This window comes from Lycorma delicatula, chromosome 1 (genome assembly GCF_047948215.1).
Source record: "Lycorma delicatula isolate Av1 chromosome 1, ASM4794821v1, whole genome shotgun sequence".
Taxonomy (NCBI): Eukaryota; Metazoa; Arthropoda; class Insecta; order Hemiptera; family Fulgoridae; genus Lycorma; species Lycorma delicatula.
This window is the reverse complement of record NC_134455.1, coordinates 328,091,956-328,113,736: the sequence shown is the minus strand read 5'-3', so window position 1 is coordinate 328,113,736 and position 21,781 is coordinate 328,091,956. Positions and strand designations below refer to the sequence as shown.

General features: G+C 30.1%; 1 protein-coding gene across 8 annotated transcripts in view; it reads right to left on the bottom strand.

Moving 5' to 3' along the window:
* Positions 1 to 21,781, bottom strand: part of mino (glycerol-3-phosphate acyltransferase mino) — a 155,345-nt gene that overhangs the window by 14,213 nt on the left and 119,351 nt on the right. For all 8 annotated transcript variants that reach the window (XM_075382111.1, XM_075382108.1, XM_075382110.1 and 5 more), the window contains 5 exons: positions 19,701 to 19,881; positions 16,382 to 16,566; positions 6,077 to 6,230; positions 3,966 to 4,159; positions 977 to 1,090 (listed from right to left, as the gene is read on the bottom strand). In XM_075382111.1, the coding sequence (XP_075238226.1) occupies positions 977 to 1,090; positions 3,966 to 4,159; positions 6,077 to 6,230; positions 16,382 to 16,566; positions 19,701 to 19,881 (828 nt within the window). The remainder of the gene's footprint in view (positions 1 to 976; positions 1,091 to 3,965; positions 4,160 to 6,076; positions 6,231 to 16,381; positions 16,567 to 19,700; positions 19,882 to 21,781) is intronic.

Here is a 21,781-nt window from a genome sequence, read left to right as displayed (position 1 = left end):
TAGTTTTTTTTTTTAAGGATACCTTTTATATATTATTTAACTTGTTATATTTTTAAATAAATATTATCTTTACATAAGTATGATACCAAGTTTTATTTAATGTACCGTTAGTTAAACTAAGACATATTTAGCAAAGGCAAGCTCGAGAGTGTACTTTTGATCCTAATTATTTCCATAAAAATGTCTCTCTACTAAAGCAAAGCTTAAGTTTAAAAAAAAATGGCTCTTTGAATAAACTTCAATTTTGTATTGTTTATATTTGGCTCTTTCGGATGAGTTTGCTGACCACTGGTTTAGCATATTTCATTTAACATCAACTCTGATAGGGGCCTTTATAATATATAATTTAAAATAATTCTCATTATGGTATAATGGAATCCATTTTTAGATTTTTATATCATATTTTTAATGTGCAAGTTTTTGAAATAGTTCAGTAAGTTTTTGAATTTAGTTCGTATTTCTCTACTGGCTTGACTTTTTACATCAGAAATACTTTATTAATTTTTGCAAATATATAACTTTTAAAAGAAATTTAGAATTTATGGATTTATTTTTTTAATAATAAATACAAAAGTAAACACATTATTACTGGGTTATTAGAACAACAAAAAATGCAAAAAGAAGTTTTGGGATGTAGTTACACAGTATTATAATATATTAAAATATTTACTGCTTAACAACATTTTTTACCATAAAGAAGTTATATGGAACATAAAAAAAAATGTATTTACTAATTGCAGTTAATGATCTGTGCACTACAAAACCATATTATAAACAGCTTAAGTTGACTATTATACATATTCTGTAATGCATGTTTGGTCAACAAATTAAGCCACAGCAGCAAATTTGTTAAATAGTCACTGGTATGCTAGTGTAGCCATTCTTTTCTTTAATTCTTTGTTTCAGTATTACCTCCTTATATAAAATGTTTACTGAAAATATCCTTAAAACACTGAAATTTATTTTAACCACATACTTGATAAGGAGGTTGCTTTTCCCAGGAGTGATGTGAATATTCATTTTCTTCTTCAAAATTATCAAACTGTGCCGCAACACGCATACTCTGCTGTTCTTCTTCAGTCAGAAGTTTCTAGAAATTAATACAGAAAAAAGACAATAAAGTAACAACTGGTATAAAATTTCAGACACAAATGAGTATCAACTAATTATCCTTAGATAGTACCCCCAGGCCGATTTGGCATTTCAATAAGACACTCATTACATTATTTTTAATAAAAACTTAATAAGCTAAGAATTAATTTATACATAAAATGCATTATAATATAATTCCTTTATATAAGAAATACATTGAAAATACTGTGAACAAGGTGCAAGGTGTTCAGATTAAAAGAGGCCCATATCATTCAGTAGTTTATACGTAGTAGTTTATCATATTTTAGTGTGAGATGGGTAAAATAATCTGGAAGATGTTGGTATGACTAGAATTAAGGAGGGGAGTACTTGTTTATTGTCTGCACATTTGAGTATTGCCAGTCTGTGTTGGGCATTGGCTTTTGAACAAGGTTGCATTATTAATCGTATGTTCTTTGCTAAAATGCGACTGAACTGTTGAAGAGCTTGTAATAGTGATTGAAACTTATTTGGAAATGAAATTTCATGTTGTGAAATGAAATGATGTTGGTGAAAGTTTAGGATACCAGTGAAAAGTGTAATTCAGAATTTGGTTGAAATTTTGTAAACAGATTCAGTGTTAGACCAGAAACCTATGTGCTCACACAGGACAGTTTTAGTGACTCAGGTTGAACATCAAATTAAAACGGCAGTTACAAGATCTCCTCATAAATCTTTGCAGAGACTAAGCTGGAAAAATAACTTTCACTAGTTCAAACCAGACTGCATAAAGGAGATTGCTAAAATGTTATCCTTAAAAAATGCAGGTTTTCCATGAGCTAACTAATGCAGATTATGCTAATAGGGTTCACTATTGTCAATGGTTCAAGAACTTCATTAAAAGCAACACTGGCACTTAGATCAAGTGTGGTTTGACTTTGGTGGCTAAGTTAAAATGGCTAGTTAAAACTACCAGACCTTCCTTTTTTCCTGTTTAGTCTCCAGGAATTACTGTCAGGTATTACTTCAGAGGATGATATATATGAGTGTAAGTGAAGTGTAGTCTTGCACAGTTTCAGGTCGACCATTTCTGAGATGTGTGGTTAATTGAAACTCAACCACTAAAGAACACCGGTATCCACGATCTAGTATTCAAATCCGTAAAAAAATAACTGCTTTTACTAGGACTTGAATGCTGGAACTCTCGTCCAAATCAGCTGATTTTCTGATGGGTTAGAACTATAGACCTGAGGTACTAAAAACTAACATTTTTTTTTAATATTGGTTTGCATTTTCAAGGCAATGAATAATAATAAAACAAGGCCTTTTAAAAAAAAAAAAAAAAAATTAAAAAAAAACTGAATGCTGCCATCCACCAACATATTAGCCTTCCTGCAAGAGGATGAACATGACCGTTGGTTGTAACAGGACAGTACCACTTGTCATACAAATCTCTCTATTATGGAGACCCTACAGGATTTTTTTGGTGGTAGAATCTTTTCTACTGTGGCCACCCCGATCTGACTAGTTCAGCCTTCTTTCTGGGATTGCTTAAAAGAAATTGTTTGTATAGAAGTGGATGGACATCATTTTCAATATCATCTGCAACTATTAAGTAATGGGGGGGTCTCTTAAATTGAACATTCTGAATATGATACTAAAATTTTCCTGAAATGCAATATTAACAAATTTTAAGTGTTACAAAAATCTTAAACAAGACCAATAATAAAAAAGAAGGAAAAAACATAAAATTTTATAGTTATAATTTTATTTGTCCAAAACCTACCATCCACAAATCTTTTCATACTACTAGCCATTTTTTCATACTATTAAGACAATTAGCAAAAATAACTTGAAAAATTATTTCAGAAATGATTTTTCAAATTATGGGTCCTACAACAAAACAAACAAGAGCAACATAAACTACTGCATCCTTTAATTTCTACTATAAAAATTTTCATTGGAGTCACAAGTTTTTAGAATAAATGAAAAATGCTGCAACAGATTTATAGTTGGCTCCATTTTTAATGCTGATGATGATTTCATTACATACAAAAGGTAAATCATGTTAATCTATTTTAAATAAATCTATTTGCAAGAACTTTATTTAACTAGGATGTACAGGAATCAAAAAGAACTTTTTTTTAATCCTGCATTACAAAAAGCCTGTAATCCACCAGTTAAATGGAAAATGCAATCCATACAAATTTATGCACACCTACATTTAAACTTCACAAAACAGTATTTTTTTTTCACAATAAACCTTCACTACAATAAAAATTTGTTCCAGATGACTCTTTCTCAAAACTTCAGTTGTCAATCTTACAACTTGAAAAGAGATCAGCTATGACAAAAGAGCATGTATGAGTTTCTTCATAGAATCTTCCATTTGCTTGTATTACGATTAAAAATTTCATGTTATAGTTCAGAATCAGCATGTTTGAGTAGAAAAGATGAAGACATTTCCTGATTCATATAACAAAAACTGGATTAGCTTATTGGGGTGATGACTTTTGTGGTTTAGATATTATTTGTAAATTGTTGAATGTTAACAAAAATATGTAAATCAATCGTTTCAAAATGAAGAAATCAAAAATCATTATTCTACCTTATTGGAATCAATGCCAAAGAGGATTAATGAGATTAATCCTCTTAAAAAACAAAGGAACGACACGTAAACTATTAAATTTGATTAAGTTTAACTATTAAACATTCTTTCTTTTAAAAATACTGTGTTTGGATTAATTTGTTCACCACTGTAATAATCACAAGAAATGTAGCAAAGAATTACTTCTAGTAAAATCATTACTAATAAAAATTTCTCTTATTTAATGAAAGGAATTTCCCTTTATATTAATTAAGGGATTGAAAAAAACTACAAAAGTAATTCTTACCTGCTCCTGTGTCAGTATTTCAGTTGTAACAAAATTGTCAATTGTTTCACTTAGTACATTTTCCAAGTTCTGACAAGTTTTAGTGAAAAGGAATTCAAATTGCAGAATATCACATAAAAGTTGAGCTTGTTCCAGAATTTTTTCATTTTTTACATATGTACTTCCCTCTGACATTAATGACTTAAGAGCAGTAGCTGAAATGAGATAATACAGAAACGTTAATTACAATAACATTAATTTAAAAAATTACTAATAGGCAAACTAATAATAGCTTAGTTGATTTATAATTTTTCACATTATTGCTACTTTATATTTTTCACATTATTGCTACTTTAAGTGATATTCACTATTATGACCAAGATGACAATGGCTTGTAATCACCCATTTAAAGGGAAAAAACTAAACACCCAGCACCGTTTTAAATCTTATATTGTTACCATAATAATACTAATAAAATAATAAATATGGGCAGATTAGAACACAAATTTAAAACTTCAACTTAATAAATTACAAAATGTAACAGATTCATACACACATTTTTTTCAATTTATTTGCAATTCAGAATTAACAATTTTTTGGTAGCAGTAATCCCTTTGGCTGTTAAAAAAAGTTTCACAGTGCAAGATTTCATATCTTTTAAAATTTTTAAGTCAAACAAGAAAATTGTTTAAACTGTTCACTCTTTGCACAACACCATGGCATATATTGAGAGGCAAGGTAAAAGCATTGATATAAAGTGTAATACTTTTCATAGAAATTTTTCTAGCCTTCTTGTGTTATAGGAAAATAACTTACATGTATGTAAATTTAGGAAAGTTTTAATGGAAGTAGATAATCGGACTAATTGATCTGAGTGTCATTTTCTACCCTTCCTAGTATTGTCACTCTAACATTCATAGTTGACACATTTTGGAGCACCTCTATTCTCAAAACTACTTTTAACACTAAGTATACTAAAAGTGCTAAAGTATGAGCAGAAGGAGTGCTAAAAGTAGTCTTGAGAAGGTATTCCGAAACGCATCAACTACATGTTAGCGTGACAATGCTAGGAAGGGCAGAGAATAACACTCAAATCAGTTACAAAAATAATAATAATAATGAAAAAAAATAATAGACTACTTAATATTTTTGGAATATAATTTTTGTTTTAGAATTAAAATTAAATGTTAATTAATAAAAATCTTGTTAATATAAGTTGTGTTTATTATTTTATAAGTTCATAACAAATATTTTAATTTTGCATTCAGAAAGAATCGAAGGTTAGTTATGCAGCTCTTAATAAACAGCATAATCGAAAGGCTCACAGACATGGTCTGAAAGGTCAAATTATGGTATATTTTTCATAATACGTTTCAAAAACTTAGGTGACCAAAAATCTATACATCCCTTCATGATTTTCATTCTAATGAAGGACATCAATGTTTTCTGAGTTGGTTCCTGCACACAGACTGTACACTATATTCAGAGGTGAACTGAACTCAAGAGATGTCTTTGTAAAGATACCTTACATCAGAGATGAAATGAATTAGCACGTCTATTAACAATGAGTTTCTGCTATCAATAGGTTTCCCATAAAAATTAAAGAGACTGTACAGATTTAAGAATAAAATTTTACGTACCAAATATGTAAAAAATGTCCAGAAAAGCTAAGGTAAGAGGATTCAATTAGAAGTTTGTAATAAAGCATTCTCTAAAAAGGAAATAACAGAGAATCATCTGGCCATATTAACACGGTTATGAAACAGTGGTAATCTTATCTTTGTCTTTGCTTCTCAATAAATCTTTGGTATAAATAAGGGATCAATATCCTTGATTTCTTTAATATTTTTTTATGTTAACAAAATTTCTTAAAAAACCTCTTATCAAATTTCTTAATTTTTTTCTATTAAGGAGTTGTGCGCTTCTTACCTATGTAACATAATTTGTTACAAAATAATATAACCACCAAAATAACAAAAAAAGTGATTTCTATTAAAGTAGTATTGGAAGTCACTTAAAAAAAATTAAAGCCAATTTTAATATATGGTGAGACCTTCAAGTGAAACATTAATTTCAGTCCATGATTACATTAAATAACTTAAACTCTGATAATCATTAAAATAAGTAATTACCAACAACAGCCTCCAAAATGAAATGTGGTATCACACAGTTACTGTAATATGACAACTCAATAACGTTTGGCAGCATAGTAATCGGTCGTATCATAACACATCCAGATTCTACATCTCTTTCTCTTTTGACCAGAGCTGGGCCTAGAATGTGCAACTGTAAAATAATTGGATATGAGTTTTATATCTTAAGGAGAACTTGTTATGTGATGGGAAATATGGATGCATTAAACACATGTAAAGATATGTACATTATGTACAATTAAAATAGTTAGAAATAACCAGTATGATTAAATAATTATAATATGCAGATGTTAACTAAGAAGACATCATTTGAGGTGTGAAGGAGACACCACACAAGTAAAAAATGTTTTAATAGCTTTGCTTTTATCTAGTCTTATAAGTTTGTCTATAAATCTTATTACAGTAGAGTATGTGAACATACTTATCACAAAACACACACACACACATATATATATATATATATATATATATATATATATAATACTATATTTAAATTCTATTAAATATAAACCACCTAATACAGAATATTGAGATAAGATATATCTTACCTTAATTTTCCGTTAAAGTACTTTTGCAGGATCCTGAATCCTCAGAATGATTGAAGTAATGAAATTATTTCCATTAGTGCATAATAAAAAATTTAAAATAAAAATAATGAAAATTGCATATTTACATTAATTCTGTTATCTGTTGCAGTTTTTTTATGAGACCATCTACCTCCAACATCAACCTCCAGTATCAAGTTTTAATAATGCTTCAATGATATTAGGTATAAATTCTTTATGTATATTTAATAATTCTTTTGTGTCTTATTTTTGTATTGGTTGTAAGGCAGTTATTTTATTCTGCTAATTGTTTTTTATAAATATTATTAATTAAAGTAGTATTATATTCACTTATTATGCGTCTATCTGATTACTCTATTAATCATAATTGTGCAAGTGTTTAATTCTATGAGCCCAAGGGTGACTTGATTTTTGAAACACAATCACACATTTTGTGGGAGACCATCTAATGAATATAGACAGCAGCACTTGTATAAATTAATATGTAATTCTCATTATTTTAGTATTTTTAATTTAAATTTCTATAATGCACTAATGGAATTATTTCAATCATGACTGAGGTGCGGGATCCCACCAAAGTACTTTCATGAAAAATTAAAGTAAGATACGTCTTACCTCAATACTCTGTACTAGTTGGTTTATGTAATAGAATTTAAATATAATTTAACAGTACATAGGAATAATATGAATCTTAAAAGACTACTTTCAGTAAAATAAATATAAATACTAATGTAATGTGTATTTAACTTAAACACTTTTGTAGTGATTATGGAAATTATTTCATTTTTTAATTAAATTATAACAGGAATTTTTTGGTAATGTTAAAGTTTGGTTAATTTTTAAAAATACTTAAGATTACAGTATAGTTATTAGTTAATTATCTCTTATAAAATATTACAATTGGAGTATTAGTTTATAATTTATACTATTATAAAAGTTTGAAAATAGACTCTAACAAGTGAATTACATCAGTTTAAAGGTCTTTTCAAGAAGATGGTTCTAATGTCATTTTTTAAAAACAATTAAAGCTAGAAAGAATTTTTAAGGTTTAATGTGATGCTGATACAATATACAATGAATGCTTATGCAGGCAGATTGCTTAACTGACAACACTGATGCCCTTACATTGTTCTACTCCCTCTATAAAATGAGTCTGTTTGCAGATATCTGCAAGCTAGTGAAGCATATATCAAAGATGTTGGTCGATTATAGATCACACTACTGCTGTGTCAACAGGCTTATATCTTCAGTCTTTATGGTTTGTGACTAACAGTATTTCTCAATACTTCTTATATATATAAAAACAGTATTTAACAGTACTATAAATCCTTTTATTATTTTTACATAATAGCAAAAATGTGTTACAAGTTCCTACCTTTTAAATCCAGCTGAACTTACCATTCAGCTTTTTTGCTCACTTAGCTTATAGTATAAACTGGCATAACTACTTTTTCTCTTTATTCCTTATTCTTTAGTGTATTTAAAATGCCTATTTTTCATTTCCTTCTTGCATTTCTGTTTTTATATTTATTTTTAAATCAAATCTATCTTAATAGAAATTTCTTTTTCTCCTTATAATTTTATTGAACTTGAGACTTCCGGTTATGATTGTTCATCTTCATCTTGAAATACTGATTTTGCTTATTTTATTTATATATACACCAGGTTACACAGTAAAAGAACAGTGACATGATGTCAACAGTACACTGCAGAGATGCCAAGTCATCTGTAAACAGTCTGGCGTGTAATTGTAAATGTACCGGTAAATGTGTAGTCTTGAACAAACCCAAGCTGACCACTCCTGAGACATGTGGTTAATTAAAATCCAACCACCAAAGAACTCCAGTATCCACAGTCTAGCATTCAAATCCATATAAAAGCGACTTGCTTTACAAGGACACAAACCTTCGAACTCTCGACTTGAAAAATCAGCTTATTATCTATCGTTTATTTATTTTTTTAAATAGTGGATAACAGTACTAATGAACCCCATTTGTTTCCTAATGTATGAGAAAATAATTACTTCAATGACTCTACTTTCAATCGATTTCTAATGTTATTTTCCTCAAAATGTTCTGTTTATTTCAAAGACCTGAACAAAACTGATCAGTTAATGATAAAGATATTTACAAATAATTTCTGACTGGAGTTGTAGGCCATTGTATTGAATTTTCCATCATTATGTGACAAAAACAGCTGAGGTATATAACAGCCTTAAACAATCTCTAAGTGCAAGCCAACAAAGAATCATTAAAATTTTGTATCCCCAACAAACGAATATGTTTTTTAAGCCCTTTATACAACAGTCAGATTCATACTCATGTGGCATTTTTGCAAGTGCTGTCAATACATCTTAGGTTTTGAAAAGAGAATCCATCAAGTGAAAATTAACTTATTGATAGAAAAAAAATATAATACGCCAAAAAAAGTATATGTATGATATTTTCCCTAAGTAGCTGTGATCAACTAAGTAATTTTAATAGTTTAACTGTGCACTTATCAAATTGTGACATACTAACAATGCCACTGGGTCACTACCCGAAATTAGAGAAAGTCCCACACATAAAATACTTAGGTGTTACAACTGACTCACACTAAATAACTATTTCAAGAATTCCATGTTTAACAATTAGGCAACTATATATTAAGAATCTACTGTTTTATATATAAATAAAAATAAATGTCCATTTATCCATTGTGATCCATATTACAGTCTATGACCATTATCTAATACTTTTGTAAATACTCATACTGACCACAGTACATTCATTAAATGTATGTAGAAAAAAATTCAAGTATATCTTGAAAGAATTAATAAATATGGCCACAAAATATATGGTTGGTAGGATGGATGAATTGATACTGCGCACAAGATTTTCCTTTGCAGGAATTAATTTCATATATATGTATATGTTTTCTTATTCTATTGTAATTTATAAATAAGGAAATAGATTTTATTAATTTACTATATGTGATACAAATAATCAACGTCAAATAAGTAGTTTAAGGTTTCATTTGACCCAAGTTTTAAACACAAATTTTAGACACTTTCTGGATTTCAAACAACCCCACAATAATTATATTTACAATTGTTCCGGCAATAAAAAAAAAAAAACTGGCTGACCTGTCCATTAAAACTTATCATAGAATCAATAATTTAGCCCTAAAAATGGATTTGATCATTTGTTCAGAAATAGTTAACCAACAACCAGATTCTTAGGTGCACAAAACTGTAGTAAAGTACAAGGTTCATAGTTCGTGTGAATCTTTTAACCCTACATTCAGTTATATGGTAGATGGGAGCTTTCAAAAGTTACCTAAAACAGTTTTTAAAAGAAAGCATTACTGAACAAAATAGTCATCCACTATTTCAGAAGATCTGAGAAAATGATGTGGTCTTTTGAAAAAATTAGTAACAAAAAAAACCTGGTGAAAGTATACACATAGACAATCAATGACAATCAAATAAGTGTTTTACATTCTTATTTTGGTCCCAATGCTCAATGCTCATATTTATTGTTGATTATTTTTCATCAGTTAAACTCATTAAATATACCTACAAATATATTAATAAGGGACCTAACCAAGTATGTTTTTCAGCTATTTTCTGTGATGAAAGTTGTAACGAAGCATTGAAACAAAAAAAAAGTTAAAATTTTATCAAATAAATCACTGACTGATTTTGGACTGCTGCCAGTAAATAATGACGACTTAAAAAATAAAGAACTTTTTCCCATAACTTCACCCAGTATTACTGATATTGCTTAATGATTCTGGGGACTTAAGTTTAATGATAATATTAAAAATTTTGAGCCACTTTTAATTAGGGAACAACATTCAACTACAATTTTATATTTTCAACCGTAAACTAAAATAATTCATCTATTTTCTTTTTAAATGCCCCAGGAAGTATTGGTAAAACATTTTTAATTAACCAACCTACTCCTCTCAGGAATTCAGTCTGAAAAAAAGTTGTATTAGCAATGGCATCATCTGAACTAGCAGCTACCTTTACAAGGAAGGACCACCCACTCAATATTTAAATTTCACTATAATTCTCCAAATCTATAGGCACATTGTGGAACATAACAAAAACTTTTCTTCTGATGTAAGATGTAATTTCAAAATGTTCACTAATAATCTGGGATGAATGTACAAAAATTACAAAATGACTAAAAAAAAAGTCCCCAGAAGTTGTTGACTGTACTTTATGGAATATGAACATCTCAATTCCCCCCCGAGGGGAGAAGATCCCAGCCTCGTAGCTTGTCAGGTCGCTACACCACCCCCTCCGTTCCTTGCCAGCAGTGGCTTTAACGGAGGACATCTTCTTGCCCTCAAACTGTAACACATTCCCCAGTGTACAGCCCGGCCACGGGGAGATGCCACCGATGCAGATGCCCCGAGGGACATCTACATCGGTAATTCGTCACGAGAGATAGTATGAGTTCTGTCTTCCGAAGAAGACAGCTGACACCTAACGCTACCACGTTGCCCTCAAGAACTAAGCAAAAAGCCTAAAATCGCGGAGAAGAAGACCCCGCGCCTACCACAATCAGTCTAAATTATTCCATAGATGCATCAAGTACGCCACGACAGCAAATCTATCAGCAATTTTTTCGGTAACCACAACGGATCGTATGAATTTAAGCGATTGGAGCACAGCCGCTAGATAAACAATAAATTAAGTCCCAGAGGTCCTAAAGTTTGGTCTGTCGGGAGCTGAGTATAACCTCTAATTTCCCACTTCAGCTCCGGTTAGGAGGGCCTCTCGGAATACACCCTGGTTGATCGCAACCAATTTAACCCATCACCCCCATTAGGTGTGCACTCCAATTCGACAAATCGCCATGCTAAAGTTAATAATCGTGCACGGGGAGTGAACCCCCCCGAACACAACCTCCATTAATACTAATCTAACCGAGGCCGGTGCCAAAGCGCCTACCTCTGGCCAGTTAACTGCCTGGGCAGTGCCCTAGCCACCCGGAAGTCCTACGGGACAAGGCCCCACAAGCGCCAACACAGTACGAGAAGCCAAGACTAGTCAGTTATTACAGCAGCATAAGCTGCTAGGAAACCTACACTCTGCCAGGCCGACAACATCAAGAAAGAAAATAACACTGCCCAGACAAGTCTGGGACTGAAAAGCCTACCACCAAATCCACCCACATCCAATGCAGAATCAACTTTGCAAGCAGAGCAACACCAACAGAAACCCGCGGTCGAGAAATAACTGCCAAAGAAGCGATTTGGCTTCGCAGTAAAAATACAGCCTTCCGCATCAGAAATGAGGTGGATCATTTTAAAAGAGCAACTTAACGACCTGGCAGATCGCCCAACTACATGAGCGGTGTTGAAAAACAACCCCGAGACTCCAACAACAACTATCCTACTGTGTGCAAACACAATGCCCCAAAGAAGGATACTAACTATCCAAGGAATTAAAATATAATTTTACCGCACGTAAGTAACAGCCACAGTCCTTACTGTTGACCGAATGCTTGCACTCTTTGCGTTAACGCAAGATGGAGCCTCGGCTTTCTGCGGACATGGAATATGAACAACCAGAATCAGGTAATGGGAAGAATAATCACAATAATATAATAAGATTTTTGTCATACCATGCTGACCATATCAAGAACAAAAGAGCTGATAAAATCTTCCTACATTGGCCTTATGTTAAGTATTTTCCCTTAAAACAAATAGGAGGGTAATAAAATTTAATTTAGCAAATAAATTTCTCTGAAATTTTGCTCACAATAGTAAGCTGTATATATGAAAATCTAAATTTATTAACTTACTTCACTGAGTGGAATATGGTTAAAAATTCACTTATTCAGAAAATAAAACTTATAATTATTTATTCATATTTATGAAAACATAAAATCTGAAATCTAAAATGGCTGAAAGATTTTTTAAAAGAGCAATACTGGCAACAAAAAATTATAGAGTAAATTTTATTCATCATAATCAGTATTCTGTTTTGGAAAAAATTGTGTTCAAAAAAATTATATACTAGAGGAATTAATCAGATTGTAACAATCTAATTTTACATATGGATAAAACTGTTAAATTACAGTTCCAGATAGAAATAACACTGCTAGTTACATAGCTAGTATTCTCATTAATCATAATGATTGTTTCTCTATTATCAATAGTGTGAAATAGAGTGTCTTGTTGAATGATTGATTATGGGATCAAATTAATTTTGTTTGTAACAAAATAAGTTTTGCTTTGAAGCATCTTAATAATATGTTACGCTTCTCATCATTATTAATTATTATTTAATATGCTGACATGCATTTGTATATGAAATTTAAGATCATCTCTAGGGTTACTTCAAAAATTCAGACCCAATTAGAAACAAAAGAGGAACAAAAAAGATAATTGAAAAAAAAAGATAATTGTTTGACACACTTAAATTTTTATGTTGTGACAAATGTTTAACAGATTAAAAATTGTAACACATTTTCATGTTTAAAATTATAAGTATGATTTAAAAAACAATTAATGAAAAACTTTTAGTTTTAATTTTACATTGTGTAGTTTTTTGTTTTGAGAGTTATTAATTATGTTACAATTTTTATAACTATAATTATTAATAATTTAAATCTACTTGATACTGAAATTCTGAGGAAGCTGATATCTAAAACCTTATATTTAGCATTTGACAATCCCAGTTCAATAATTTCTGCTTCTAAATAATTTATTTTTCATTCTAAATAATAATTTGTATTTACAATATGATTTAGCTCATAACTGACAATTCATATATATTTTTTTTAAACTCTGGGACCACAATCAGGTACTGCTTCAAAGGATGAAATGAATGACAAATGTAGCGTGTGAAAATTCCATGTCTGACCAAGATTCAAACCTGGAACCTTCGAATGAATAGCCGAGACGCTACCACTTGTGCCACGGAGGCCGGTGACATTGTCAAATATTAAGCATAACTTTTATAATCTTGTCCTTGGAGTGATGAACTAGATTCATTACTTCCATTTTACACTAGTTCTATGAATATGAAATGCAGCAATAATCTATATTAATATTTAAATTTAAATGAATGAATGAATATCACACGTTGATCATTACACCCTGAAACCAATTATTACAAGCAGAACAAAGAATACCTTTATTTAATAAATACACAATTTACAAATTTCATTATTTTTTGGGGGGGGGAAGATGCTAGTTACTGAATACGATGAGAACAAATAGTTCTTTCAAATACTAATATCTTATAATTTCTGTCATTAGTTCTCATACTGAAAAATTAGTTTTATTAAAAGTATAATAAATTAAAAGTAAAATTACACATATGTGATTTTTGTATAATATTATAAGATGACTATTGACTTACTGTGAACACAGGAGATATGTTACTTCTAGAAACTGCAGTAAAACTATTTACTTAATACTGATAAATTAATTTAATGATGAAAATTATTGATAATGTAATATTTAATACATTTTTATTACCGTTTCACTATCAGAAATAGGTAATCAAAATTATTGCAGGCAATAAGTTCCTACAGACAATCAGTGAACAGTAATTACAACTAAACATGAACAGCAACTATGACCATAAGTCAGAACATCTAAATATATGCAGAAATATATCCAAATGCATCATGACAGAGTTCTCTTATATCTATAAAAATCTGTGATCACAACTCTCTTTAATTTTAAAATTTAAACCTGCACAGTGTAATTTCTTTTGAAAAAAAAGAATCTGATTCAGATAGCTGAATTTTCCACATTGTGACAGCTTAAGTGGTAAGAACAAGAAAGAGTTTCAATCTAAGGAATGAGTATCCCAGTAAGAATTACATGTAAGATTTAAGTACTTTTTTGAGAAAGTTGATTACATTGCAGGCCTATTATCAAAAATTTCTGTAAAATTACTTTATTGTGTCAAAAAGTCAAGCTAATAACATATGCAAATATATATATATATCAGTACCTAATATTTAATTTAACTGATGAATGTAATTTTTACACAAAAACCAAATGATGGTGGTGCTTACTATAAATAGAATGAATCTGTATTATATACGGACATGTTGGTCACTGAGAATAAACACAATATCTTGTAAATTTTTTATTAGGTCATCTTTATATATTGATTGTACTGAGCATTGTACCTTTTAATGAATGATATTACAATGTAAAACAACAAACCTCTTTAAAATAAAGAAAATCATAACATTTACTGTGCAAAATTTATATTAAAAAAAAATTGAAGAGAAAATGCAATAACAAATAAAATTATTTATAAAACCCATATAAACATTATTCATGGTAATTTGAGTATGTCAAGGGTTGACCATAAGGGATTTGAGAAACAGTATACAATTTAGCAAACATAAATCTTGAGAATAGTTTATAAGTCATGTATGAACTATTCCTTATTTCAATAATTAAATCATCACAAAAGACTACACCTACACTTCCAAACAGCTATTCCATACTTGCTCATTGCAGTTCAAATATTACCATTTAAATAACACTTCAAATCTGCCTCTGCTAAAAATACTTTACTGAAAAATTTTACCTAGAACTCATTAAAATGAGCATTTTTACAACAAAGTGAAACATAAAAATCTTCTTCCAAATTACATAAACCTTACCTTTTTTTGGATCTGAAAGAGTACTTGTTTAAATACAACAGCTTAGTTTTTATCCAGGAAAACCATGTCACAATAATCCATGACTCAATAAACTCACCTGATGGTGAGGAATTATAATATCTCTTACACTTTTTAGAATAATTTCACATTTTTATCTCAATAGATAAAAATGTCCTATATCTACGTGGTACATATATTGCATCATATCTGTTTCTAATTGTCTGGAATGATACCCTTCCAAATGTCTTTCACAATAATACATGAAAATCTATCTGACAGAAATGTAAAATATTCTCATACACAATTTAAGTGTCTCCACAAAAATAGATAGTAAAAGTTTCTCCCACAGAAGAATATATTCAGATGCATACTTAAAAAAATATTGAACAGCTTAGACTATCATATAACTTGCAATTCCTTACTAGTGCACAGTAAGTTATATCTGATCTTGATACTTCTTTTAAAGTAGTAAGATTGAAGGAAAGTACACATTACTGTTCGACATAATATCTTTGAAAGAGTAACTGCAATTTTTACTTATGCCATTTTTCCCCCTTTGGCTATGGTAAGAGACTTTTACCTATAATAAAAAATGTTATAAACAGTTAGTTAAATTTTTTTCAATAAGATTTAAGTAAAATATTTTGTAAATGCTTTTAGACTTTTTGAGTTTTCTTGTTTTCCAAGTTATTAAAATAAAAAACTTGAAAAATGTTTCAACTACTTTAAATGATCTGTACATAAATCCAATATGTAAATAGTTCAGTTCTAAAATCAATATACTGTAAATCCCATGCCAATACAAAGTAACTTATGTTTACTTTTTCATACTATTAATTATACATAATTAGATTCAGTATGTGTACACTTATGCATTGATTTACATTACAATCATTGTAGGCTGCATTAGAGATTAGTAAAATACATTGGAAAAGTTAAAAAATTATGTACTAAATGATGAATTAAATGTTGAATTCTAACAGGTTAACTAACACTAAAGTGTACTCTAAATGGTTAGGTTTAGATGTATATTAAATGCTTAAAAGTATTTTCTATTTTAGTAGGTAGAAATATGAACTAACCGCATGGTTTACTACGTCAATTGTTTCACCTGAGAAACCCATATCTCTATTCATATTATGAAGCTCCTGTCTAAGACTATCAACAGCACTGACGAGTGTGTCCAATTTAACACCATTCCTGTATGCATTTAATAACAAGAAACTAACTGCATTTGTTGACATAATTGATGTTGTGCGGCAGCAATCTGAAAATAAACAATAACAAATTTTATAAAAAGGAGTTACAATCAATCTCATTAAAAATAAAATGTTCAATTTCACATCCTTCACTGATTAATTTTTTCTGACATCATGTTGTACTGAACTCAGATAATTTTTGGCAAATTCCTAGGCTATATCATAAAACTGGACATTAAAAACACACTAATGGAAATTCTTAGACCTTAGTTAAGAAAAAAAGAGTAAATAAGTCTTGCAGTTAACAGCCAATTCTTGTAATGATTAGCAATAAGTGAATAGAGTTAGTAGTATAAATATTATGGTAATAACAGAAAGCCTACAACACAGAACCATAAGAAAAGTCTGGATGACTGTGGAGGAAAATGTCAGCTATATGGTGTTTAAAGAGCATGGTTTCAGGAATCATAGAGTAGATTTAGCGGTGGGACTTCACTTTTGTAATGTTATAATTGAAAATGTTTATGGTACTAGTAAAATATAATATGGTCATACATCAAACATACCAATTATAAAATATCTGAACCCTATTTTATTATCTTATTTCAATCATACTACTCAGATGATGTTTTTTGCAATAGTGTTCAGCAGAAAGTTTTGATTAAGTTCGATGTATCCCTTCTTCACTTTTGAATAATAGCTCAATGCAGAAAGAACATATTCTCAGGAAATAAATTTGAGATAGGCTATCCAGGAAATCCTACTTCAAAAGATGTAACCATTTCCATGGCATTTTTAGGAGTGGTGTGAGGAGTTTTGTAAGCAACATCCTTAAGGTATCCCATAAGAAAAAGTTAAGAGGGGATAAATCAGTCGACTAGTCGACTAAAAGGGCCATAACCCTTTGAAATCACTTACCCATGAAAACAGCAATCCAAAAAAGTTATAGTATTGTTGGCTGTATGAACCATAGCATTGCCCTACTGATACCACATAGACAGTCTAGAGGTATAGTGTGCTTACAAATTGTTCCACCATCTGTATGTAGCGTTCAATGTTCACTGATCACTGTACCATGAAGATTTGCCTACTTGACATTGTACAGCAAACACCCACTTTTTGTCCATGCAGAAGAGATTTGTGCAGCTGATGTGGATTTTCCATACACCAAATGCATGAATTCTGTGCATTCACATATCCATCAAGGTAGAACCATGCCTCTTCAGACTACTACCAATCATCGAGTTCTTCCCCATCTGGTGTTACAGATGACATGAACCACTGACAGAAAGTCTACAGGTAACAACTTGTGAACACAAATTCTGTACAGATACATCTTTAACCACTTGCACAATGGCATGTGTGCACTACGAACAGAGACTGGCTAGATAGGTGTCGCACAGACTTCTTGGGACTTGCAGAATATGCAGCTTGCACTTTGATCAACTTTTCTGCTGTTAGAGCACTTTCAGTCTATCACTTCTGGCTACATCTGCCACATTTCCTGTCTCTTGGAACATGTCGTACAGTCGCTTGATAGAGACTGGTTTGGTGAAGCCACACCATAGTTTTCTGCGAAGGCATTCTGGGTCTGGGCATAACTGGCACATCTAATGTATTGGGAGACAATGAATATTCTCTGCTGAATTGTGTAACCCATTTTTCCTCAATTAAACCTGCAATAAAAGAAGGAAACATTCTTCCATATGGGTGCATCACTTTTGGTACACTCTGTACTATTCTGTCTTTTGTAATTTGGTTTCTATTTGAGGTATCTGTGAAAGCTGAATACCTTATTTGCTATTTATTAGTATTATTCTCCCACAGGCATGAGAATAACAAACACAGCAGGAGTCCAGGTGGCAGAGCCCTCTGGCTACACGGGAAGGGCAAGCGAAGCGAGCCTTGACCAGCTAGTCATTTATATAAAAAAAAAAGATAACACAAATATTCTGAGGATAAACTATATGTAGCACACTGGTCTATGAGGAAGGAATTTATTATATGCTTTTTCATGATGTTTGATGTAATAAAATATTGGTAATTTACTAGAAAATCAGAATTACTTAAATTAACCTAATAATACGTGAAACAAATCCCCAAACAAAAGCTGTTGTAAAATTTTTCAAACAAAATATACACAAGAAAAAATAAATAAAAATGTAACTGTAAAAAAATAAATTTATTGGCACTTTACCATATCCAGGATAAACCTGGGAAACATCACCCCAAAAATAAACAAACAAATAGCTGTGAAAATATAAAAGCAATTTAAGAATTCTGAAAGGTAGTATTTATAATTTTCTGACAGTCTTCCGTTCTCCTAAACTGATTTTTTAATGAACACCATATCCTTTCAACCACAATTTAAGTATTTATACTTGGATCATATGGATAAACAAAATACAATTTATGATTTACTGTTAGATACATATACATATCATTGTCGACTTTTGTATAAGGCTTCCTTTGTCAAAATTTATAGTAGTTTTGGGCTTATTAGATTTCCTTATTAATGGCAGTAATTGTTAAGCAATTCTCTTTGTCATTGACAATACAAAATTTTCTTTTGTAATTCTGTTACTTCCACCATATGACCCATGTTTAATAGTTTTTCTTCTGACAATAATCTTCCACGATTATATTTTTTCATTCCGAAATAGGTCTCTTCAATTTCAAAAATATTATTTGTTCCACTAAGTACCGTAGAGTCATTACTAACAATGTAACACACTTCCCTAGACCAATCTACAATTCCTCTCATCAAGTTTGTACAACCAACAGTATAGAAAAGCAATATTTGCCACATCTTTGTAACTAGTTGTGTGAAAAAATTATATTGATCAAAAGAGAGCTAGAAAAGCACAACTTATGACTGTTCAATTGGCATGTTATGAGGATATTTAAAGTTCTTTTAACATTTTTTACACATCTGACCAAGAAATTTATTTGTATGTATATTTTGAAACCTTCTTTGCTGATTTTTTAAAAATAAAAGATAAAACGGTTGGGATTCTCAATATTAATACTAATTTTTCTCACAAAATATACCCACAAAAATGTGGGTATTAATTAAAAATTTCCAACTAGTATCAACATATTTTAAATCACACTGAAAGTTTGAAAGAATGCAAAGAAGGTTTCTAAAGAATGCATAAAAAACTTCATAATATTAAAAAACTAGTAAAATGTATGATAGTACCATAAACAATATGTCTGGCTATGCAGTCAACAAGCTGTCTATGTTCTTCAATTACAACATCTGTTCCATATAATGAGGCACTTGATGGTACTGTATGTAAAGTCTTTCCTTCTGAGCCAATGGAATTAGATCTGTTGTTGATTTCTAAAACTAGTTTAGATTGGAACGACTTGACTAATTCCTGCAACAATGTAATTAAAAACATTTATATGAAAACTAAGTAATAATTAAAGCAACATACATGGATTTTTGTATTTATTAAATGAATTTAAATACTTATAATATTGGGATAATAAAAAACACTTAGAGAAAAATTGTGCATTTTATTTCAATTACCAAGCAATAAAGGAGTGACAGAAGAGTTAGTCATCTGGGTGTCTTTGAATTGTTCAAAAAATGACAATTTTCTTTTCAGATCTATCAAAAACAGTAATACAATATTTTTTTAAACTGTTTAGCTATGGCTATGATACAGCACTGTTTTTTTCACTATCCTTAACATATTTAGTCAAATGTTCAAGAATTTAAGTGGATTATCAATTGTGTAATAACAATCAAGTTTGGAGGTAGAATCTTACAGAAACCTTTTGAAAATACATGTGCTTTCAAATTTGATTCCAATACTCATAACAGTAAAGCAGAAGTTAGCTCAAATACTGAAGTGAAAAAAAAGGCCACACTGAATATGGACTTTGAATGAATTTGCCATAAAAATAGCAGCTGATCATGCAGTTAACTTCATTAAGAGAAGAAGAATATAAAAGGGTTACCATGGGTTATTAGTAAAGGATAGAAAAAATGGAAGAAAGAAAATACATGAACAGGAAGAATAAAGAAAGTAAAAGGATTTACAGAAAATAAAAATTAAATTTTAAAAAAGTAATACAAAAAAGTAAAGGGAAAATGGTTTGCAGATGAATGTTAACACAATTAGACTTGGAAAGCAAATTATATGAATTAACGTATAAAAAATAATGAGAATAACATGGAATAAGTGAAGAAAGAGTGTAAGCATGAAAGAAATTACCAGTAGAGATGGCAAAATCTTTTGCAAAGAGGAAAAGATACCTTTCAAGAAACTAGTAAAAGGTACCTATAAAAGGTGAAGGCATAAATGGAGAAACAGTGCCAGTCTAGCAGAAAGCTTTACTATCACTCCTGTACATCAGAATGAAATGGAAGATATGAATTATGAGTAACGATCCTGAAGTTGAAAGTTTTACAAGAAATAAAAGATTCAAAGAACTGAAAAGCTGTGGACTTAGGTGAATAAAAGAAATGATCAATGTCTTTATAAATAATTACAGAAGTAAGCGAAATTGTATATTGTAATCCACAATAATGGTATGCAACTTGAAGATTTCTTAAAAACAATCATGATTCCAATTCAAAAAGCATGTAATAGTAAAAATGTCAAGCTCAAAGGAAAATTAGTTTATTTTTGCATAACTAAGTAATTTAAATAAAGAGAAGTAAAGCAGATGCAATTGGGTTAATAACTATTGTCGAGAGGTTCATAGAAAAAGATAATGGAAAAGAAGTATATTTTGCAGAAAGAGGAAAACTGTTATATATTGTCAAATGGGATGAAAATTGAGGATACACAAATTAAGTAATTTAACTAAGAAACCTAACTTTATTTCTATGTATGCTGATTGATTAAAATTACTCTGAAAGAAAATGAAGTGATTACTATATGATAAAGGAAATCAAATTGTGTAATATTTGAAGACATGGTGTTTTTAGAATATTAAGCATAGGATAATCAACAAATGATTTCAAAATTAGTAGAAATTATAATTTCAAAATGGAGTAAGAATATTAGAAAAACAGAAGTAATGAGATGAGAAAATAAGCCAATGAATGTCTATACAAAAGATGGAAGAATTGAACAAGTAAAACTTATAGGATAATCTTTTGTAAATCATTTTTAGAAACTGATATTAAGGAAATGTTTGTGAAATGTTAAATCTGGAGTGTATGTTTGTATGGATGTGAAATATGGATGGTAGGAAAAAGAGATAAAGAAAGGCACATATTATATATAAGGGTCATCAGCAACTTCACTAAATACACATTTA